Genomic DNA, 23,649 nt, shown 5'->3' with positions numbered 1-23,649 from the left:
ATCTTTTAGGTGCTGTTCTAAAAATTCATCCAGTACTGGCTGTAAGTGATGCGGAACTCTATAAGGCTTCCTATAAACTGGGGGGCTATTTCCTGTTGGGATCCTATGCTGTGTGATATCTGTTGCTGGCAGTGGACCTTCTGCATCAAATAAATCTTGGAACTCAACTAAAACTGCTTCTATCGCGTCTCTATCCCTCCCTTGCAAATGCTCAATCTTCTGGCATAATGCGGTTTTATAGGCGTCTGGTTTCTGACCATCATTAATATCTGACCAAATAAAATCTTCTTCTTCAAAAGTACTGACTATAGCTACTAATATTCCCTTATGCAACTCTTTGTCCTCCACTCCGAAATTGTCAGTATATACCGGTACTTTTCTTTCTCCCTCAACGTCTTGAACCCGTACAACACTTCTACATACAAAACAATGTGATACATCTAATTCCTCATTTTCCTCTAGTGGCTCTATTAGACATATTGTATCTATAGGGACCTCGGGGTCAACGGTCATCCAGAAAAGTTTTCCTGAGCCAGATGGAATCTGATCCCACGGATCAACCTTCAAGGACGTTGCACGCAGTATAGTTGATTTCGCCTTCCGGTTGGGGAAATCTTGTGGCAGCGGGCCCTTTGCAGTGGTGTCACCTAGCCGAAACACTATTCCGCTAAGTTCTACAGTTTGCTGTCTGAGGTCGATTTTAGCGTGATGTTTATTCAGGAAATCCAACCCTAGGATCGCGTCGTACCCGTCAGTTACCTTTGTTACTACTTCTACATCTTCCTGAAATTGTACACCGTGAATATAGAATATCAGTGATGTACATCCTAATGACTTCACTGTACCTCCTCCTACCCCACTCAATCTATACCTTGGAGGATCATATTTCTTTTCTCCAATACATTCATTACTCACTATTGATACGTTTGCGCCTGTATCCACCAGTATCCTTGCCTCTTTATCCTGTATGGTAGCAGATAACCAGCATTCCGCCTTCACATTCGCCTTAATGGCATGAAATTTTATTGGGAACGCCTGGCGGCGGTTCCGACATTCCCGTTTGAGTTTAACTGATTTCTATTTCCAAAAACTTTCTTAGACCTGCATTCCTTGAATGTGTGACCTATTCTTTGACAAATAGTGCATTGAGGTTGTCTGCAGTTTTTTGCTATATGTCCCTGTCGATCGCACCTAAAACATCGTACTCCTGCTGAAAATACATTTCGCTTCTCCTTGTATCTGGTGGCAATGTCTATATCTTCGAAAGCCGTCGCCACAGATACAGCTTCCGCTAAATTTTTAGGAAACTCTGCCCTGACACGACGGGACCTTTCAGGAGGTAACCCACGTAAAAATGTATCCAGAGCTCTATTTTCTGCCTCTTGTAAAATAACTTTATTTGCTTCATCACTAGTTGTCAACTGATAGGTGTTAATATTAACTTTTCTGATCCTATCTGCAAAGCTTTCTAACAACTCGTTTTGCCTCTGAGTGATAATGTTTAACTGTTCCCTATAAAATCTACAGCTGTTCTGTTTTTGAAAACGTTTAAGCAATCCTTTCTTCAATTCCTCAAATGTTGGAGCATTCCGTAATTCTTCATTGTATAATACGTGTGCTTTAGCCTCTTCTAGCAATCTTAACTTTGTCATTTGTAAGAGTTGTTCATCTGACCATGATCCTAACTTTGCAGCTGCTACTAAATCATCAAAAAACGCTGTTATGTCCTCGCCAGGTTTACCTGAAAAAGGAGTTACCAAGGCTGCTGCTGAGGAATCTAGGGTGGGAGGGATTGAACTGGTTTCCCTAACCTCACAGAACTGTTTAAATAATGCATTATTATCATTTTTAAGCTGTGCTATCTGACTAACTAAGATCTGAATAGCTTTCTCAGTAGAAACCGCTTGTGGTGCTGACTCTGACTTTGTACGATTTCGTGTTATCATTTTACAAACTGTTAGTTACACAATCTTACTACACTGAATGAAAAAGATGTTTAAATATTTTCGACAAACTCTTAAAATTATGAGAGATAATACACTTATAAATAAAGAAAATATTACGACTGCTATGCAAACCTCTATCCTTTCACACATTAAACAATACTAAATGTGGATCTTCAGTGACTGTCATTCACACCTCATATTGAGCCAAGGGTTTTTCTCTGACACCAAATGTAACAGTTGTGGTACTTAATGTAACAATTCTGCTACTAAATGTAACTGGGTTTTCTCTTTTGATGCTGTCAATTGTCAGGATGAGCATTCTAAAGCATTCTGTCAGGGTGAAAATATTAGATAAATTAATTTTTCTCTCTTAACAACATGTGGGCAGGGTGGGTTCTTCCTTGGCTCGGGTATGAGGTAGAATGAAACAGCATTTTTACATAAGATAACTTTTATTGGAAGTTTCGTACAACTGTATCTTACTGGGACGTTCTGGTTCGGAGAGCGGCAGCCGTGTCGTTTGCGTAGCCTTCTGCTGCGGCAGCGGCGGCGGCGGCGTCTGATTACGCGTAGCGGTGTGTATCTCGTGTCGCCGTCTCGCCCAGCTGACCGGAGACGCGCAGCGCGAGATGGTCCGTTTAATTATTGCGAGCGACGTCGTGCATTGGATGGTGATACCTTGAATGTGGCGTCCCAGTGTTTCTCTTCTCTAAGCGGCCGCGTGTGTTGTGCGTTGGCCAGCGGAGCGGCGCGGCGAGGGAAGGCCAGTGTCCCCGACTCAAACCACGGACTCCTGCTTGCCAGTCTTCGGCTGTCAGATCTTCATCCCAGCTCACAGGTGACTGCTGATGTGAGGCCGTCTCCTTCCCGTCCTCACGAGTCACCCGGGTGCGTAATATCAGACTTCAAATACCTTTTAACTTCTGTCTTCTGGCGCTGAGGCTGCCGCTTGCTATTCCATTACAGCGGTGGACTTGGTGCATCTGTGCATGATGTAGTCTCTTCTTGCATGACGGTCTTCAGCATCGAAACTGACTTAAAACAACTGCTACGCTTCTTCACTTCTTCGTCTTCTTCGTCACTCGTCTCCGTCTTCGTCTCCGTCTTCGCCTTCGTCTTCCTCTCGTCTTCATCTCCCGGGCCCACTGCGTCTCGCGTATTTATTCACTTCAGTTTACTGGAGGTGAACGACTTCACGGCCATTGCCTCTTCTGTCACGTTGAAAAGATTCTCGAAGAATCTTCTTAACGTCGGTCATTGGCTCTTGGAATGTAGGCGAGGGCCTTTGCTCACATGCGACAACTGAGAAACACGTGAGCCGGTCATTGCCTCTTCTGTCATGTTGAAAAGCTTCTCGAAGAATCTTCTTAACGTCGGTCATTGGCTCTTGGGATGTAGGCAAGGGCCTTTGCTCACATGCGACAACTGAGAAACACGTGAGCCGGTCGGGCGATGCCCTGACGGCTGAATCGACCGTGCCCGCTTATGTGGAACTTGCTGACTTCACGGTCATTGTCTCTTCTGTTCTGCTGTTCTGCCCGCTGAATACCAGTATGTAACTCTCTAAACTAAACCAATTTTTTCATTTATATTCTAATTTCTACTTCACTTTGATTTCACTAATTTATTTACTTAAGTACCACTCAACACCTGTTTGTCCTACATAAAGTCATCCACTGAGTAATAAACTTGTGTCAGTACCTCATCCAGCTTTATTTTAAGTGAACCTAAATTCACCTGCATCAACCTGTTCCCTTTTAATTTATTACAAATTTTCATTCCCATGTATTGAGGTCCCTGGCATATAGTCCGAGGAGGTGGGTGGGAAGCATAAAATTTTATTTGTTTCTAATATCATGTGAATGGACGAAGTTGTTTCCCTCAAATAATTCATGTCTGGCATACAAAAGTATAATAAACTCATATATGTAAGGATGGCAGAGTTAATATTTTAAGTTTTTTACATAATGGTTGACATGGTTCTTTATGATTTGCAGTGCACATATTTAGAATGATTTTTTTCTCTATTTTTAGTACCCACATTATGTTTGTTGAGTTGTCCCGAAAAAGAAAAATAGTGTACCTAATAATAGATTCAAAGTAGCTTTAATATACTACTTTTTGTGTGTTCATGTCAGTTGCAGTTGATAATATTTGCGATTCTGTAGATGAAACATACCAATATGTCATAATTAGGATAGTATGACATAAAGTGTTGTGCTCAGGTGTCAGGGTGCCACATTTGTGCGCTTATATAAATTTTTTAGCATTGTTTATTATACTGTCATTAATTTCACTACATCTCTGCTCTTGTTTGACTGTTATTGATCATTAGTTACACATAAAAAATAAAAACTTCTCATTTTGTGATTCCAGAATTCTTTTTACGAGAAGTGAATCTAGCTTTTCATTAGTATTTATATAAAAACACATGTACATGTTAGGAAAATTTTCCAATTAATAATCTTCTTGATGTAACCAACTTTGTAAATTACAGTGTTGATGAACTGATTGTACAAATTTGAATACTAACAGCTGAAAGACATGTAAAACTTTATGTTGCAATTTGAGAGGAGTGAAATAACACGTTGCAACATAAAGTATACACCAGCAAATTTTCAATTGTGATCCACCAATTTTCTGTTTGTAATAATGGATGACATACGTAGTGACTGTTAACGCAATATATAAGCAGTGGTGAATCAGTCGTCAGGATCCCAGTTTTCCAATGGTTTTTGTGAGCCATTTTTCTTGCAGTTTCGTAACCATATCATGCAATAAACATATAATTCTGAATTATTCTGAAATATTGTGTCAACCTGCATTCCTTGAAATGTATTTTGGCACTACTAAATCATAAGCTGCACTGTCAAGAACTCAGCAAGTTGCAGCAAATTATAGTAAAGCCGACACTCACAAATTATTTTACTGCCACAGCAGCATAAGAGATCATCAAGAAATGAAGGTGAGTATTTGCTGTTAACTGTTATGCCATGTTGCATTTTTATAGACAATGTGACAAGCATGCACGGATAGCCGAAGTGGTTAAGGTGACCACTCATGCTAAGCAGGAAATCTGACACAGTAGCAGATGGTGTGTTTGTACCTAGTATAGTTAATGTCAAAGAATTCACAATCAGTGAATAAATTTTGTAATATTTGAGATAGCTGTGAATCACCAGCTGTGTCTGTCAGCATGTTTGAAGCAACAGACATTGTAAAATATACTGCTTTTAAGATTGACTGGTTATATATTTCTTCCCATACTGATGCATTATGTATGTTGACATTCTAGATATAAACATATTTGCCCATAGTCAGCTCACAATACAGATATCACATCATTTAACATGGAAGCAAGTTGGAGACTTGGTTTCTTACATCTGTTCTCCTCCAACACTGCACAGAGACTCTCTCGCCAAAGTTAAATCACAATAAAGAAAGATAGAACACCTCATCAGTGCAAAGGATTTGTAAGATAACATTACAGCAAGTCCGAGTAAACTTTTATGAAGAAAGTAATAATCAGAACACAGATGTATTTTATAGAGAGAAAACAATTATATGTCCTTAAGCATAAGTTTTGGTAATGAAGTTTCAAGATTTGGGTAATATTAAATATATAATTATCTGCCACTTACTGACTAAAGGAACAAATCCAATTTCGTGGGATAATTAACATTTTCATAAATAGCACAAAAATGGAAGAAATGGCCATTCAAAATATGATAAGAAAAATATGAACAGTAATAGTTACCAAGTAACATAATAACTCTGAAAGTTCCCATAATTAACATAAGATATGCAATTTTAAAAGAAACATAATCAAAATATGAATGGTATCAAACATTTCATTTAATAGAGGTGTATCATCTTCTACTACTGAACAGGCAGCACTGTTTATAGTACAGGTTCATTTGGCTGTCTTCTGCATGCTGTAGCAGCGTCATACTTGTCAAACCAGGCACTGTTAACATCAGTTATTTTATCGAAATCTATTTGCAATAATAATTACTGCATGGTAATTATTTCAAACTGAACGTGCTGGTGCTAGTATTTGTGTACATGTAGAGGACTCTGCTTCACCGAGTGTTTAAATAACCATTAAAATTAATTTATTTAATAATTTATAAATGCATTAATTACATCATAAAGCTGCCTAGCCATGTAGCTGACATCAGTGACTTGGTGTGCCATATGTGTCCTTAACTTGTCTGTACAACCATAACTTAGTTATAAATTATAAATGTTTAATAATAATAGTTCTTAAACTATGAGTCTTATGACTTTGGTGATAATTTTGTTGGAGTTTGAGCTTCTGCTGATTTTAAAACATCTTTGGATTCCCTGTATTACACTTATAAGTGATTTTAACAGTTTATGTGAATATAAAGCATTTTCACCCTAATATTTAAGTTATTAGTCCATGATGGCTTCCATTCTTTGATCATGTCTGTCCTTCCCACCAAACTGGTATCTGGGAAGTACAGCGGCCTCTCAGCGGCTGGTCACTTGCCACCTCATGTCAACCACACCTTCATTGCAACACTCACCAATTCTGTGTGGCCCAACCGTATATAGCATTCTGCAGGCTCTTGAAGCTCACAGTGGTATCATATGAAATAATATGACCAACCTGGTTGTAAAGTAAAAAGCTATTGAGCTCCTTTATACTGTCTTCAAACTCCTGTTGAGCTGTGTCATCCGAGTAAAAGTACAAGTTTACCAAACACACATCTCATCATCCCACATGTTGTATTTGGTGACTCAGTCGAATCCTTTCAGAAATTTTGTTGGGTCTTGACCAACATCTCTGGAGAACAATATTGGATGACTGATATGCAGCTGACTTACTGCTGGATTGGAATCCATTGATTTCCTGGCTATAAGGACAGTGAGAATGATGTAGGTTACTCCTTGTGTTCCATTTACTGTCCATGTAAGTGACAACTTTTATGTTGCCTAATTGGCGTCATGGTGATGTAGATATTTTGAACTACCTAGCTTATCAGCCAAACAGTGTCATATTGTAACCACACTGAAATGCAAACCTGAAGGCAGGGTTGTCAATGAAGTACAACACTTAGCACTGAAAACATATTTACTATGAACACCAATTTATAGCTAGAACATAACTGACTTCCTGGATGGAGAATGCAGCTGTTTACACAAATGTTGAGCATTCCAGAGTGCTGGTATCTATACAAGCATTATAAACATAATATATTGCAAGAACTTTCCAGAAACGACAAATTTAAATAATTAATTGCTGGTGGTAAGGTTTCAACTAGAAACCTGCAGTATGCCAGCTAGCAATGCTAACCAGTATGCCACATTATGTACACCACAGCTTGTGGCAGTATTAACACTCATCTTTCTTACACCTATATTTTACACAAAATTAATAGTTAGCTATAATGCTTTACATCGGTTTTTTCATTGAGATAGGGAAAATTTTTTGTTTCTGAGGAGAACCAGCAAGCCATCTCATAGATAATGAGAACAGAATTTCAATATTTTATGAGTACAATGAAAACATAAATAGATCTGTCTGAAGAAGGAAAAATAAAACTGATAACATTCATATCAGAACGAAAGTAGCTGCTGATTTTCTCACACATAAATACCATTTTTCTCTCAAGAACAAAACCAAAAGAAGAGCCAACATGCGTAATAAGCATCTGAGAACTATTTTCTATGGGAATTTTAAAACCACAAGTACCACCACTCGTTTGCAGTAGGTTTACCTGGAATGTTATTGGGTCATCCATGTTTCATCAAAGTAATACACTGCTGAACTACTTTCTTCTCTTATTCCTTGCATCTTTTTAGGAATGTGGCTCATACTGCAACTATGTCAATTCTTTCTATTAAAAACTTCCTTCCACCATTACTTTTGATGTGTGTGAAACCAATCTGCTTGCTTTGTAGTCAGTTTTCTCTTGCCTACTTGTTACAAGTTCTTGTGATATTGGATATTCAACAGCTATATACATTTCAAAGATGCAGTGCATTAAAAGATCAGTGCCCCAGCTGCCCATTTGTTTTATAGCTTTCTTGTAACAACACAAAACCAACTTTTCCTGACATTTATACTGCTCTGGCACTTTTGTTTACTATTCTCTGTACAGGTCCCTTGCTGACACATACTTCTGCAGTTTGTTCTTTCATCTTCAAAATGCAACAGTAGGAGTCCCACTTTCAGATTCACATTTGAAAAAGTTATAGACTTCCTCACCTGATTGTGAAGCACTTCATGTGTATTGGAATCAAGTGATTTATTTATTTGGAGACTGCACTAACAAATTTCCAGATACACATTCACAGCTACAGTGCTACAAGAAAATAACATTGATGTATTAATGAATAATTCAGTTGCTCTCTGAATGGACCTGCATTCTCATGAAGTACGGCAACATCACAACATGTGGAAGAGAAAATCTTGCCATCTAGATGTAACTCGTGGCTAGCTGCTTGAAAAGAGAATGAATCATATTGGCTGCTAGTGGTTAATGGAGGGGGATGTGCAGACTGGAGGATGCACAGAATGGCTGAAAACTTCCTTCCCACATGACATAGTTATAGAGTAGCATGAAACTCCAGTTTCCATAAATTTATTGTAAAGACCACAAGACAGTCTCAGCCAATGACTAACATGCACAACATAATGATGTACAACATTTGCCTCTGACCCAAAAAACAATAAATCACGTAAACAGACATTAAAAATTGAACATTTGAGTATGTACAAATTTCAGTCAGAGTTTGCAACATTTGTGTCAATCATTACTTTTTTCTGTCACAACACACAGTTTATGATGGTGTTCAGTCAGTCTGATATAAAAATATTACTTTTCATTATCTTTTCTGAGGTTGTAATAATGATAGTTTGTTTAAATAGTAGAGTCATCTCAAAACTAATTCACACCTATTTTGCAAATAAAATAGTGTAACATGTACCTGCTTTCAATTGCACATTAAAGTTTCATTTCTTATGAAGTTCATTCTTGCATTAATAGTACTCAGTAAGTACATAATCTGTAAACCCTTGTCCCTCTTGTCCTCTGTCTGAGTGACCTGTCCTTCCTTTTTAACCTTCACAGCTCTATCCTTCTGAAAGCTTGGAGTGTGTATGTGCTTTAATTTGTTTTCATGAGCACTGCTGACATATTGTCTCCAAAAGAGAATTACTGGCCAGCTAGAGAATTATCCTTTTAATATAAAAAAAAGTATATTGTGGCAATATAGGCCTAATGCACTAAAATGTAGTTACAAACACTAATTTTCATTTAAAAAATCGAAAACTAGATTCTGCAAGATAGCTCGAAGAAAGTCTCTAAAAGCTTTTGATAACTCATTAACATAGAGTTGAGAGACTTAATACATTACGACTTTTCAAAAAAATATAGGATATATCTTCTTGCTTCATGTTTGTGTAATTGTGAACCAGCAACCCAAATTATCTATGGAGACATTAACCAAAAAAAGTATTATTTATTAGATTTTTTTCATTAATTGCAAATGTAGTTGAAGAAAACTCTGGTGCTCTGTGTTATGGAGAAAACAAGTTTACTCAGGAAGCATCAAAATGCCCTGCATAATGAAGCAGTTATTATGCAGCAGCACCAGTGCATGATGGGAGTGGTGACTGCGTGGTGGTATGGAGGAGGCTGGGGCAGAGAGGGGGAGAGATAGTATGGTGAGGGTGGTGGACAGTGAAGTGCTGCAGGTTAGATGGAGGGCAGGAGAGAAGTGGTGATGGAGATAAGTAGTGGAAAAGGAGAGAAATAAAAAGACTGGGTGTGGTGGTGGAATGACAGCTGTATAGTGCTGGAATGGGAACAGGAAAGAGGTTGGATGGGTGTGGACAGTGACTAATGTAGGTTGAGGCCAGGAGGGTTATGGGAAAATAGGGTTTATTGCAGGGAAAGTTCCCACCAGCACAATTCAGAAAATCTGGTGTTGATGGGAAGGAACCATATTGCACAGTCTGTGAAGCAGTCATTGAAATGAAGGATATCATGTTTGGCAGTGTGTTCAGCAACAGGGTGGTCCACTTGTTTCTGGGCCACAGTTTGCCAGTGGCCATTCATGTGGTCAGACAGCTTGCTGGTTGTCATGCCTACATAGAATGCAGCACATTGGTTGCAGCTTGTCTTGTAGACCACATGACTGGTTTCACCTTTGAAGGGATAGGTGATGTTAGTGACCGGACTGGAATAGGTGGTGGTGGCAGGATGTATGAGACAGGTCTTGCATCTAGGTCTATTACAGGGGTATGAGCCATAAAGTAAGCAATTGGGAGCAGGGTTGTGTAAGGATGAAGGAGTATATTGTGTAGGTTCGGTGGATGGCAGAATACCACTGTGGGAGGGTTGGGAATGATAGTGGCCAGGACATTTCTCATTACAGGGCACGACAAGAGGTATTCAAAACTCTGACGGAGAATGTAATTCAGTTGCTCCAGTCCTGGGTGGTACTGAGTTACGAGGGAAATGCTCCTCTGTGGCCAGACTGTGGGACTTTGGGAGGTGGCGGGAGACTGGAAAGAGAAGGCACAGGAGATTTGATTTTGTGGAAGGTTGGGAGATAATTACGGTCAGTGAAGGCTTCAGTGAGACCCTTGGCATATTTCAAGAGGGACTGCTCATCACTGCAGATGTGACAACCATGGGAGGCTAGGCTGTATGGAAGGGACTTCTTGGTGTGGAAGGGATGGCAGCTGTCGAAGTGGAGGTATTGCTGGTGGTTAGTAGGTTTTATATGGATGGAGGTACTGACAGCCATCTTTGAGGTGGAAGACAACATCTAGGAAGGTGACTTGTTGACTTGAATAGGACCAGGTGAAGCAAATGGAGGACAAGTGGTTGAGGTTCTGGAGGAATGTGCAGAGGTTGTCCTCACATTCAATCCAGATAGCAAAGATGTCATCTGTGAATCTGAACCAGCTGAGAGCTTTAGGATTCTGGGTTTTTAGGAAGGATATAAATAGTGACAAGCAGGGCATCGTGTGGTAAAGGGACAGAAACTGTGCAGCGTCAGTGGAGGAAAAGGTTGGTATGTTTTATTTGACTTCACTGTCCACCACCCACCATACTATCCTCCCCCTCCCCAGCCCAGCCTCCTCCTTATCCCCATCCAGTCACCACTCCCATCACGCACTGGTGCTACTGCTTGCAGTGTGGTTCCAGTTGCCTGAGACTGCAGTCATGTGTGTGTGTGTGTGTGTGTGTCTATTGTTGATGAAGGCCAATGGCCGAAAGCTTTAATTGTGAAAGTCTTTTTTGTTGTGCCTATCTGTGACTCAGTATCTCCACTATATGGTGAGTAGCAACTTTCTTTCTCATAATATTGTTACATTCCATCCTGGATTTTCCATTGTTTGATTTTTAACACAAAAATTCTTCATTGTTGAATTTCTGTTGTTACAGTCTTGTAGTTGTCACTGCATATGACAATTAAAATTTTCATTGTGAAGATGGAATGTTGCTCATAGCCATTGCTGAACAGTCTTTGGATACATTTATTTTTCAGTTGTGTAGATTCATACCAGTGTAACCTAGCCAGGGAGACTGCACCAACAATTTAATGATGTAAAGCTGATTGGTGCTGTTTTACTTCGTAATATTCTCATGTTTGGATAATAATTCATTAGATTCACACAGGCCATCCAATAAAAGCTCATAAATAAATAAATAAATAAATATTACTATTATGCATTATTCAATAAAGAAAACTGAATGACTGAGTCCTAACGTTGGTATGTTACAGGACAGAAGGAAGTATTGTATGGGGAAGAACACTAAATTCTCCCTGGTGGCCTGGTAAGTAGTATTGACTTAACAGTTTGGTATTTGTATGATCCTTTATTGATGCTTTTAATTTAATGACTTAATAAAATTTTTTGGCAGCAGTTGTCTGTACACCTACTGGCATGCAAGAGAGTAATATTCCAGGATGTGCTTGGCTGCAGTGGGCATGTGAATCAACCTTTGATGTGGTAATTATTAACTTGTCAGATTTATTTATTCTGTTATTAGTTCTAAAAGTTAGTATGGCGTATATGCTATTACATGTCTCTATCAGTAGTTATGATATTTCTCTTTACGTATGTTCTTACATTTCTATGTAGGTGGTAAAAGTTTTTCACAGCTGAATGCCTCACCCCTTTTTGTGCCACACCACTACTGAGTGATGGGCATTATAACTCATTTCTCTTTCTAGCATTATGTTTATGACACTTTCTGTTCTTTTGGAACTGTGATTGATAGTTGCCAACAAACTTCATAAGGCAGTAAATGCACTGTGTGGCAGTTGTTGGTATGCTAATTATGTACAAGGGACTCTAGAATGGACACCACATTTTACCTTAATTACACACTCTGTGCAACATGCACTTTTTGGTTCTCGACAATGCATAACCCCAATACATGTTCCCACAAGACCGTATTTGATGAAAATAGGGAAAGTAATTGATCTTTTTAACATTTTCATCTCCAAATGCTCTAATGAGGAATGATATTCTCCAGATTGACAAAGAAGACATTGCTGAGAGCATTGTGGAGAAGCATGATATGACTTGGCATCATTGGTGGGCAGTTTCTGAGTGGAGCAGTGGCAGCCAAGTTCTATCTACTATGAAGTGTCAAACTCCATTTTTTTTATTTGGGTACTGCATTTGGTATTATCTGTTGCACATGACAGTTCATAATAGACCCCACTGTCTGAGTTGGTATTTATTGTTGTGTTGCCCTCATTAACTGTTAGCAAATTTTAATGGACCAGATGATAAATTGTCAATTTGTTTGGATCTTAGTTGCTTTCAGAGTAGATATAGAAGGGTAAGCTGACTTTACTGAAGATGTAACTACACCATATTTTGTAGACATTACCCAATAGGTGTCTTCTTTATTCTTGAAAGTAACTTAGAATTTCCAGACATCTCCACACAAGGAGCTTCTATGGAAGATTTCCTCTTCTCCATATTTTTTTTTAAATATCCGTTTATTGATATCCCTTCTGATTATGTCTCAAAGAGAACTCATTCAGACTTTCTGGTGCTTACAGCAGTGAAGAGGATGAGTGCAACCACAAACATATATGAGCACTTACTCTGTGCTATAGTGTCATATTGAAGATCAGCTGATTGTCACTCCATTTTATTTACATGTTCTACTGTAACTGCAGTTCTTTCTCTTTGCGTAATGCAGTCAAAAGAACTGTGTGGGATAGGAAAGTGATGGTCATGGCTTATCTCTGAAATTACTTTGGTTTTATTTGCCAGAAATTGTTTATTTTACATTTTGCTATGGATGTATTAAGACATAATTGCAGGCCATTATTTACATTCAGGATGTGAAGTGGTTAGGGCTGCTGATAGACGTTCATAAAAGTGATCACATTATCCTGATATCATCGCTTTAAATTTCACCTCCTAAAGACAAGAAATAGCCACTAATTCTATCCATATTCATTAGTTTTCTTGATTCACTTCTCGTTTGATGCTATTAATGTGTTGACAAATTATTTATGCACCCGAGTGGTAATCCATTTCAAATTACACTCCTGCAGAACATCCCCTTAGTCACAGAACATCATCAAGTTCAATCACTTTCAATACAATATTCCTAATTTTGTGCTGTTACTGCAGCCATGTGAGATTTAGATAGATACAACACAAAATTGTTGCAGCATTTTAAAATTTTCTCAACTATAAATTATCAATCAGTGGGTTTCTATAGCAGTGGAAAGTTCTGGCAAAATGTAAACAGTTTAGAAGTAGAGGTAACAACTCACTGTATAATTGATAAGCACATAAAAAATGTTGAAAACTAGCTACCTTTTAAGATAAAGAGAGAGAGAGAGAGAATACATAATTCTGTGACTGCAGTTCTGTTGGTTAACTGGGAGAGTGTTTGTATTGAACGAAGTGAGAGAAGGGAGAAAGGAGGTGAGGAGCTGGAGGAAAGGTTGGGGAAGGTTGGCTCATAGCTTGGAGTGAGGCTGCAGGTGCATGGGGTAGGCAGGCGACACACAGGCACTGACACCTTCACGTATGTGTAGTGCTCGATGATGCACTGTCCATGAGTGGCCAGACTACATTCCTCCACAGCCTCAATACCTTCTCACCACATTCACATAACCTGATACCCATCATCCCAATGTGGTACCTTTGTGGAAGTTAACCTCCACCTCCTAGGTAGCTCCATCAATATTTCAGTCCATATCAACAGTATCTGCATTTTGACAGCTGCCATTCCTTCACCAAAAAATTATACCCATATAGTTTGCCACCTGTTATCAGTGAATTTGGAGAGACAAGAATTCCTTTGCACAGTATGCTGAATGTGTCACTAGGACTTCCACACATAGGCAATATCCCTAAAAGCCTGCAGATTGATTTCTCATTGCATACCCTCACACCCCATAATCCTCCAACCATCCCCAAGAACCAGTTGCAAAGGAGCACTCATCTCATTACCTAGTATCATCTCAGATGGGAACAACTGAAGCATATCCTGTGCCAGGGCTAGGAAAAACTATCATTGTGCCTGAAAATGGGAACATCCTACCCACAATCCATCTCTAACCTCCTAAAGGGGAATTCCATTGCCCACCCAACCTGTGCAACATCCTGGTCCATCATTAAGTCACAACCATTGTGTAAGATCTATTTGCAAAACCATGCTGCACGTCCTTTTCTGGTCATGTCACTTGCTTATCCTATCCCATCAGAGTCAGGGCCAGTTCTGCTGCAATTTCTGTACAGCTTTCTATATGGACATGACCACTGATCAGTTGTCTACCCAAGCGAATGGAACTGCAGCCAAGAACAGAATTGACCACCCAGTGCTGGAAAATGTTGCTGAGCACAATGTCATTGATTTCAATGGATGCTTCACAGCTCAGGCCACCTGGAGCCTTATCACCAACACCAGCTTTTCTAAATTACATAAGTAGCTGTTGTCCTTGGAACACATATTTCTTTCTTGTCATTCTCCTGGCCCTAATTTCCACTAGCTTCCTGCTCCACACATGCCTCCATCCTGTCCCAGGACTCCAAATTTAGTCAGCCTGCACCCAGCCCACATCCTCTTCCTTCACTCTGTCACCCCCTCCCAATCCATTCCTGCACATCAGAGTCATCATTCACAGCACGAATGCACCAGTGCCAGTGCTCTTGTGTCACATTCCTACCCTGTGCACCAGAGCTGCCTCTTCCTTCTCCCTCCTGCACTGCTATCATGTACACCTGCTGCCTCCTTTCAAACTGTCAATTACCCTTTGCCAGCCCTCCCTCCTACTTCCCACCTCCTTTCTGCCATTCCCACTTCACCTGGCAGAACCCATCAACCCTGTCAATCAGTATAACTGCAATCCCAGAATTGTTTATTCAGTTAGCACAATGTAGCTGTACAGGTGTGTGTGTGTGTGTGTGTGTGTGTGTGTGTGTGTGTGTGTGTGTTTAAGTTTTCAGTCTTGTTTGTGCATCTGTACAGGACTCAATGCTGCAAATATTGGGGAAGCTATTACCTGTAAAGCTAAATTATTTATTATCAGTGGATTCACTGGTCATAGCTAGTTGGTCCTTGTAATACTTTTCTACATCTATGTCCCTACTCTGCAATCCTCCATGAAGTGCACGACAGGAGATAATTCCCATTGTACCGAATATTAGCATTTCTTTCCATTTCATTCATGTAAGTAGGACAGGAAGAAGTACTGCTTAGATGCTGATTTGGACAGTTTAATTAATATAATTTTGTATTCATGGTCCTTATAGGGAGATATGTAAGGGGCTTAAGTATATTCCCAAATTCCTAACATAATACAGAAGATTGAAATTGTTTTAAGTAGGCATTTTTAGAATACTTATGTCCATCTTCTGGCATCTTCAGTTTAGAGTTTCTCAGTATTTCCACAAAACACTCCTGCGAATAAAACAAACCTGTGATCATTCATGGCGCCCTTCTTTGTATATATTTAGTATCCCTTATTAGTCCTATTTGGTACGTGTCTCGCACATTTCATCACTACACTAGGATGGGGCACATGAGTGTTTTATAAGAATCTCTTTTGTAGACTGACTGCATTTCTCCAGTATTCCACCAATGAACTGAAGTATGCCATCTGTATTACTTACAATTCAGAATATTTAGTCCTTCCATTTTATAAGTAAACATTTCAAAACACCTCAGTGTTTGCAAGGGTTGACTAATTTCAGTTATAAATCACTGTTGCTGTAATCATATGATATTCAATTTTTTCTTTTGTTACAGTGCACAATTCTACATTTGAGAACATTTTAAGTAAGCTACCAATATTTGCAACATTCTGAAATACATCATTGTGTTTATACAGTGCCTGTATTTTCACAATATGATGTGCTTCAGAACAAATGGATGTTTTGATCAATCCAGGGGACATGCTCAGATAGCTGAAGTGGTTAAGACAACCACTCGTGATAAGTGGAAAATCCAGGTTCAAGTCCTCATCTGGTACAAATTTTCATGTATCACAAATAGTTGACATCACTGCTTAATTGCAGCATGTGAATAAATTTTGTAATTTTTAAATGCACTGCCTGACAAGATGTGAAGCACCCAGAAGACATGGTGAAATGCCAATGTAACTCTGCACACGTACAAACCAGTGGCACATATGTAAATGATTAGAGCTGCAATTTTCTTTGAGAGGTAGTATGACCACTAGAGTGCATTAGTGTTGTTCAAATTTAGTATTGTTACAGGTCTGTTAGAGTATATAAGAAGTGTGATCAGCATCAGATGTTGAGTGATCATTGTGGAGGGCATTGGAGATGCCACATTCTCATGTGAGACAGTGTTATCTGTATCAGTGTTAAAAGGGGCCTCACTGAGGCTCTCTATTTGATAAGCTGGTTGAATCAAGCAATATAAAGATTTGTGGGGCATTCAGGTGTGACAGAGTCCTGATGTTGGACTGCATGGGAATGTGAGGGCAGGTATACTCACTCATTGTCAACATTCTGCTTGACCTAGTCTGTCCAACACAAGGGAGGATTGTGTTAGTGTGCACCAAGCACATTATAACATGTCCAAATCTGTGCCTGCCACCCAAGAACAAGTAAGGGACTCCCTACAACATTCTACAACATCCTGCACCATTGGTCGGAAAATAACAGCATCAGACTAGGGAACTACCATCCTGTACAGAGAACAACCATCCCATGCAGAGGCTGCCATTAACAACACAGTACAAATGCCATGGGTGGGAAGTATAGACTGCTGATGTCATATTTTGTATTTTGTTCATCAGTGAATTGTGGTTCCACACTACCTGCATGACCGTCATCAACAAATATGATGGCATCTGGAGGGTGGCCACATTCTTCCAATATTCTTGAGAGGCACAATGATGTCATTCCTGACATCATGGTGTGAGGAACCATTGGCTCATATGCCAAGTTCTTTGTAAATTTAATTCAAGTCTGTTATCACTGAAGTAATGTTACACATGTTCTTAACTCATGAAGTTTCATCTCATTTCCTCCTCCACTTTTGGCCACTTTACTTTTATTGTCGGACAGTGTGTTATCAAGATCGTACTGATAACCTGTTCAGCTTTATCAAACAACAGAAAATCCAGAATGGAATAATGACAATATTATGAATAGGTTTGACTACTACTCACTGTATAGAGCAGACATTGATCTGCAGACAGGCACAACAAAAAGACTGCTATATATTTAAGATTTTGGCCGACAGGTCTCCCTTTAGAGTAGAAAACAAGCACAACTCATACACCTGACCACTGTCTCTGTGTCCACCCTCAGTGACTAGATACAGTGGTCATGTGTGTGTAAGTTGTGCTTGAGTGAATATGTGTGTGTTGTGTACTCTAGGAAAAGACCTTTTGCCAAAAGCTTAAATGTATAGCAGTCTTTTCGTTGTGCCTGTCTGTGATGCAGTGTCTTCTTCCTATATGGTAAGTAGCAATTGTTCAGCTTCATTGAGACAGAAATTCATTATAGAGGATTGTATTATCTGCAAAATATCTGCTGGTACCATTGATATTGTCTGCCATGTTATTAATATACAACGTTAACAACAAATGTCCCATCACACTTACCTGGGGATGCGCCTGAACTCACTTCCATATCTGTCAATGATTCTTCATTTAAAATAATTTCTGTTCTCCATACCAATGAATTTGATGGTCAGACCATTTGGTGTTTGGGGGGGGGGGGGGGGGGGGGGAGCAATTCCATTAACTAGGCAAAAATGGTGGAAGAGTACATAGGGTTTGGTTCTGGCTAGGGATAGAGGGATAGGGAAACTTTTCTGTGTAGGTGCAGGCAGAAGGAGCAAGGATCCGTAATAGAGAATGAAAAGCTTGTAAAAATACATGGGAAATATCACAAAAAGAATGAGACAACTGAAGTATGGTGAAAAGAGGTGAAAGCTGATGGTGTAGGGCCCGTAGTACAAGACAATAATGAACCAAAATCGACATGAAAACACAGTAAGAACAAAGAGCAAAATAAATAAAAAGAGGATAACAATTGGATGCTTTGGATGGTAGGGGCTATGTGTGAAGTGAGGGGGGCAGGCAGAGAGAGAGAGAGAGAGAGAGAGAGAGGGAGGGAGGGGGGGGGGGCAGTGGTGGTGATAGGCAAAAACTGAACATTGGTGATGAATAAGTTTTGCGAGAGAAAGCAAATGTTAAATTAAATGAGTTGAATTATACACTAATGATAATTATTAAAAAAAATATTCTCATAATGTAAAAAGATTATTGCAATGACAAAAATTATGTTAAACACACATTAAAATAACTGAAACTTCTGGCTTTTTGCCTCACTGAATTTTCTTTAAGATTACGTCATAGATAATACCAATCGCTATTTCTGTTTCAGTTGATAGTGCTGACAATGCAGATAGTCTTTGTTGGCACATTGTGCTTCTTAAATATTTCTTAATCAATTTTAACTTTGAGAAACTTCTCTCAGCATAAATTGTACTGACCAGAACTGTGAGCATTATTCTGATTGTTATGTAAAGATTTGGATGTACTTTTTCCAAATTATTTTTTAATATGTACTGATTAAGTTGTTTTGTATCTTTGCTTGAGTCCTGTAGTTTGGATTTTAAAAGTTGGAGTTCCTCATAAAATTTGAAAGGCTGTATGTCACTATTTTTGCCTTCTTGAATATTGTGCCTAAATCATTACAATGTTTGCGAAGTTCATCCTTAGATAAAGATTTCAAATAATTCATATCGTAAATAAAACCAAATCGTTCAAAATATTCATTGAGTGCTTTGAATCGATGTTCGGTGTCGAATATTGTAGTGTCTATCATTATGTTAAAAAAGTTATCTCTGTACTTCATTTCAGAAGATTGTATAGGTTCATAAAATTGTTCATAACTGAATATTAATTTTTTCTGTGCTCTTGTTTTTTTTAACTGAGACTCAATTTTATAACTACTTTTTTTCTACAAACAATTGAGCTTCTGCAAAGACTTCTTGAATCCACTCACGAAATGGGTGTAAGGTATCAATAGCATTGCCATAGTTTGCTTACATTGTTGGCACGTAGTAAAATCTCATACCACACATGTCTTGCAACAACAAACTCAAAAGTTAACATTTCCTTCAAGACTGCTTCAAAGTCGCTAAGAGTTTTGGAATCATCAGTTCTATTTTTCAGGTCACTCAAACTGTCAATGACATCATAAAATTGCAAAAATATTGCTTTTACAGCTCTGATTCTACTTTCCCGTGTTTCAGACACTGGTTTCGATGTCAACTGCAGTTTAGTTTTTATAAGACCCCAACACCTACTTGATTTTTAAAAAAGCACTTAAACTTTATTGATCAAGCCAAAAAATGTTTTAGCATTTGTAGAAGAGTTAGTAGCACCTGGCAAAAGCAAATTCCAACAGTAGCATCCGCATGGCGTGAACAAAGCTCGTGGATAAATATTGACTATTCTTGTTTTAGCACCTGTATTATTGCCAACCATATTGGAACCATTATCATATCCCTGTCCTTGACAGTTTTTGATGTCTTTTAATGCCAACCATACTGGCACCTTTATCATATCCCCATCCTTTGGCAGTTTTGCAAATCTAGACCATTATGTTCTAGTTCCTTTACAATGCCATTTGTTAAATACCCTCCCATTGTTTCTCTGATGGCAATAAACCCAATGAAATGTCCCTCTATTTCTACATCTACATCTACATCCATACTCCGCAAGCCACCTGACAGTGTGTGGCGGAGGGTACCTTGAGTACCTCTATCGGTTCTCCCTTCTATTCCAGTCTCGTATTGTTTGTGGAAAGAAGGATTGGCAGTATGCCTCTGTGTGGCTCTAATCTCTCTGATTTTATCCTCATGGTCTCTTCGCGAGATATATGTAGGAGGGAGCAATATACTGCTTGACTCTTCGGTGAAGGTAGGTTCTCGAAACTTTGACAAAAGCCCGTACCGAGCTACTGAGCGTCTCTCCTGCAGAGTCTTCCTCTGGAGTTTATCTATCATCTCCGTAATGCTTTCGCGATTACTAAATGATCCTGTAATGAAGTGCGCTGCTCTCCGTTGGATCTTCTCTATATCTTCTATCAACCCTATCTGGTATGGATCCCACACCGCTGAGCAGTATTCAAGCAGTGGACGAACAAGCATACTGTAACCTACTTCCTTTGTTTTCGGACTGCATTTCCTTAGGATTCTTCCAATGAACCTCAGTCTGGCATCTGCTTTACCGATGATCAACATTATATGATCATTCCATTTTAAATCACTCCTAATGCGTACTCCCAGATAATTTATGGTATTAACTGCTTCCAGTTGCTGACCTGCTATTTTGTAGCTAAATGATAAAGGATCTATCTTTCTGTGTATTCGCAGCACATTACACTTGTCTACATTGAGATTCAATTGCCATTCCCTGCACCATGCGTCAATTCGCTGCAGATCCTCCTGCATTTCAGTACTATTTTCCATTGTTACAACCTCTCGATACACCACAGCATCATCTGCAAAAAAGCCTCAGTGAACTTCCGATGTCATCCACCAGGTCATTTACGTATATTGTGAATATCAACGGTCCTATGACACTCCCCTGCGGCACACCTGAAATCTCTCTTACTTCGGAAGACTTCTCTCCATTGAGAATGACATGCTGCGTCCTGTTATCTAGGAACTCCTCAATCCAATCACACAATTGGTCTGATAGTCCATATGTTCTTACTTTGTTCATTAAATGACTGTGGGAAACTGTATCGAACGCCTTGCGGAAGTCAAGTTTCTCCAGTTGAGAAACTGCAAAATCTTATTATTATTGACATTTGTTCCCTATGGCTCGAATCCCTGGAACAATCGAGCATGAAGGCATAATATTTTGCTTGTTTGACTCTGTTTATAATTTTGTTGATAACAGATTTGGACATTAATTTAATTAATTCATTTTGTGTGTCATGGCTCAGGTAATGCTGACAAATATGATTTTTGTTAATATGTTGGAAGTGCTCTTTTACTGTTCGATCATATTTGGATAACAATTTAAATAGGTCTATAAAATTTCCAATGTTTCTGCTGTCATTCAGGTTGATGGATTCTCAATGCTTTCTATATGCCAGATTGTGTGAAGCTAAGTATTTTATAATACTGATCAATTTTTCAAATGCTGATTCATGACAGTTATATCCTGCATGAATTGTGTAATGTAATAGGCCTACCAGAACCAGTCTGCAGTCCCAAACATGTACACTTGGTGTGCTGCCGTATAGGTGTACACTTTGGATGCATCTTGTAATGGGCCTTACCTGTCATAATGTTGCCAGATGAGCCTAGTTAAATATTACTACATCAGTACGGGAAGACAACTAAGTAGCTAAAATTTTAATGGTTCCAACAGCTTTTTGTGAGACCCCCAAAGGCGCGAGGCCATCAGCAGTCGCTGATGTCGCCAACTCTTAGTGCCACCAATGGAGAGGGGGGGGGGGGGGGGGGGTTGATATGTGGATATGTGTGGGGTTCAAAAATTCATGTGGTGCATAAGGCACGGGAAGTAACAATCAAAAATTTGTGACCATGAGGGAAGAAGTGTAATCAATTTGAAGGTCTAGGAATGCCTCATGAGCTCTGTTCTTTTTTGGATTTTCCCCAATTATTTTTGTTCATTTTTCATCCTCTATTATGGATCCTTGCTCCTTCCATCTGCGCCAATACCGAAAAGTTTCTCTATCTCTAGCCATAGCTTAGTCCTACATACTGTTCCTACTTAGTTGCCTAGCTTACGGATTTCCCCAAATGTCTTGACAATCAAATTAACCATCTCTGGTTGCAACCTCTAGTTCCAAAATGACCTCTATCTGTTCAAATTCTGTCAGTGCATAGTCCTCACAAACAGAGTTCTGAAAATCCGTATAAATCATGTGCAGACCTCGTTGCAATATCTCCTCTCCGTCCATAAAATTCTTCTGCTCTTCAATCCCAAATTCCTGCATCCCATCTCCAAGACTGAAATTCTTGCTCTCCAGGAACTAGAGTAGTGTGCACAATGCCTCCTCAAAAAGCTCTCCAACCTATTAATTTCCTATTTCCACCTTGGACTACCATTATCCATGGCCTTTACAAGATCCTCCAAAACCCACTGCACATTTCCTCATAGCTGAAAATCTACACCCTCAGAAATCCCATCCAACACTATACAGAATCTTGAAATTAAACAGATCCAAGACACAGTCATGATCTTTCCACTAAAAGCCGCAGTCCCGTAGAAGTATTCTCACGTTTTTGATGGTGATTTAAAGTGTGAAGTAGACATACAAACTTCCACTTTTTTTATACGAGGTGACTTACTTGAAATTCACAGCCAATCTTCTTTGCTGGATGCTGGAAAACTCTCTTGACTTCATCTCCATAAAGTGATGCCAGGTATGGGAATATTTAAGCCTCTCTCTCTACTTGTGAAATAAGTAGTAACGTGAACTTTACATTTCATTAACCGACGGTATATTTGAACTCCATACAGAATAAAATTCTTACTTTCCACATACATATATGACTTCCAGTAAGTCACTTGCTCTGTACAATGTCACAAACAAATTTAATTACATTTATGAAAGAGCTGGCTTAATAACCATGACTCTACTTCACAAGAATCATAAAATAGGTCTTGCCTCTACCTAGGCTGGATTAAGAGCCTATAAGAGTACTTTTTTGAATTGTTCTTGTTTCACATAACAATAGTCAGTGACACAATACACACAGAGTTGCATATAAACTTCGTGGTTCTTCCTTACACACGCACTAACACATCTATAGATTGCCCTAAAGATACTTGTCGGTACTGTTCAACTGCTGCATCTACCTTCTTCCCGCGACTGATTTTAAACCTGCACACACAGACATGTGACGCGGAGGAGGCAGGATTTTACCATCCCACACTCGTATCTAGAATATTGTGTGTTTGAGATGGTAGAAGGCTGAGTGGTTCTAGAATTTACACAGAAATTCTCGAATCACTACATATCCCCCCCCCCCCTCCCCCCTCAGACCTAACACATGATATTTTATACATAATCATTATGCAAGTAATATCACTTATAATAACATTTCATATCTTAACAATATACATTTTTTCCATATGTTTATATACATATCTCTTCTTTCAGTAACAATTATTTGTCCTTTCTTGAACAATTTTTCAT

The 23,649-nt window shown here is 39.1% G+C and overlaps 1 protein-coding gene across 1 annotated transcript in view; it reads left to right on the top strand.

The window, feature by feature from the left end:
• The window catches only part of LOC126188079 (uncharacterized), a 278,375-nt gene that overhangs the window by 153,541 nt on the left and 101,185 nt on the right, over positions 1–23,649 (top strand). The window contains exons 4-5 of the mRNA XM_049929531.1: positions 11,718–11,770; positions 11,858–11,946. Of these exons, the coding sequence (XP_049785488.1) occupies positions 11,718–11,770; positions 11,858–11,946 (142 nt within the window). The remainder of the gene's footprint in view (positions 1–11,717; positions 11,771–11,857; positions 11,947–23,649) is intronic.

The sequence above is a fragment of the Schistocerca cancellata genome, chromosome 5 (genome assembly GCF_023864275.1).
Source record: "Schistocerca cancellata isolate TAMUIC-IGC-003103 chromosome 5, iqSchCanc2.1, whole genome shotgun sequence".
Classification (NCBI taxonomy): Eukaryota; Metazoa; Arthropoda; class Insecta; order Orthoptera; family Acrididae; genus Schistocerca; species Schistocerca cancellata.
This window is presented reverse-complemented; position numbering and strand designations above follow the sequence as displayed.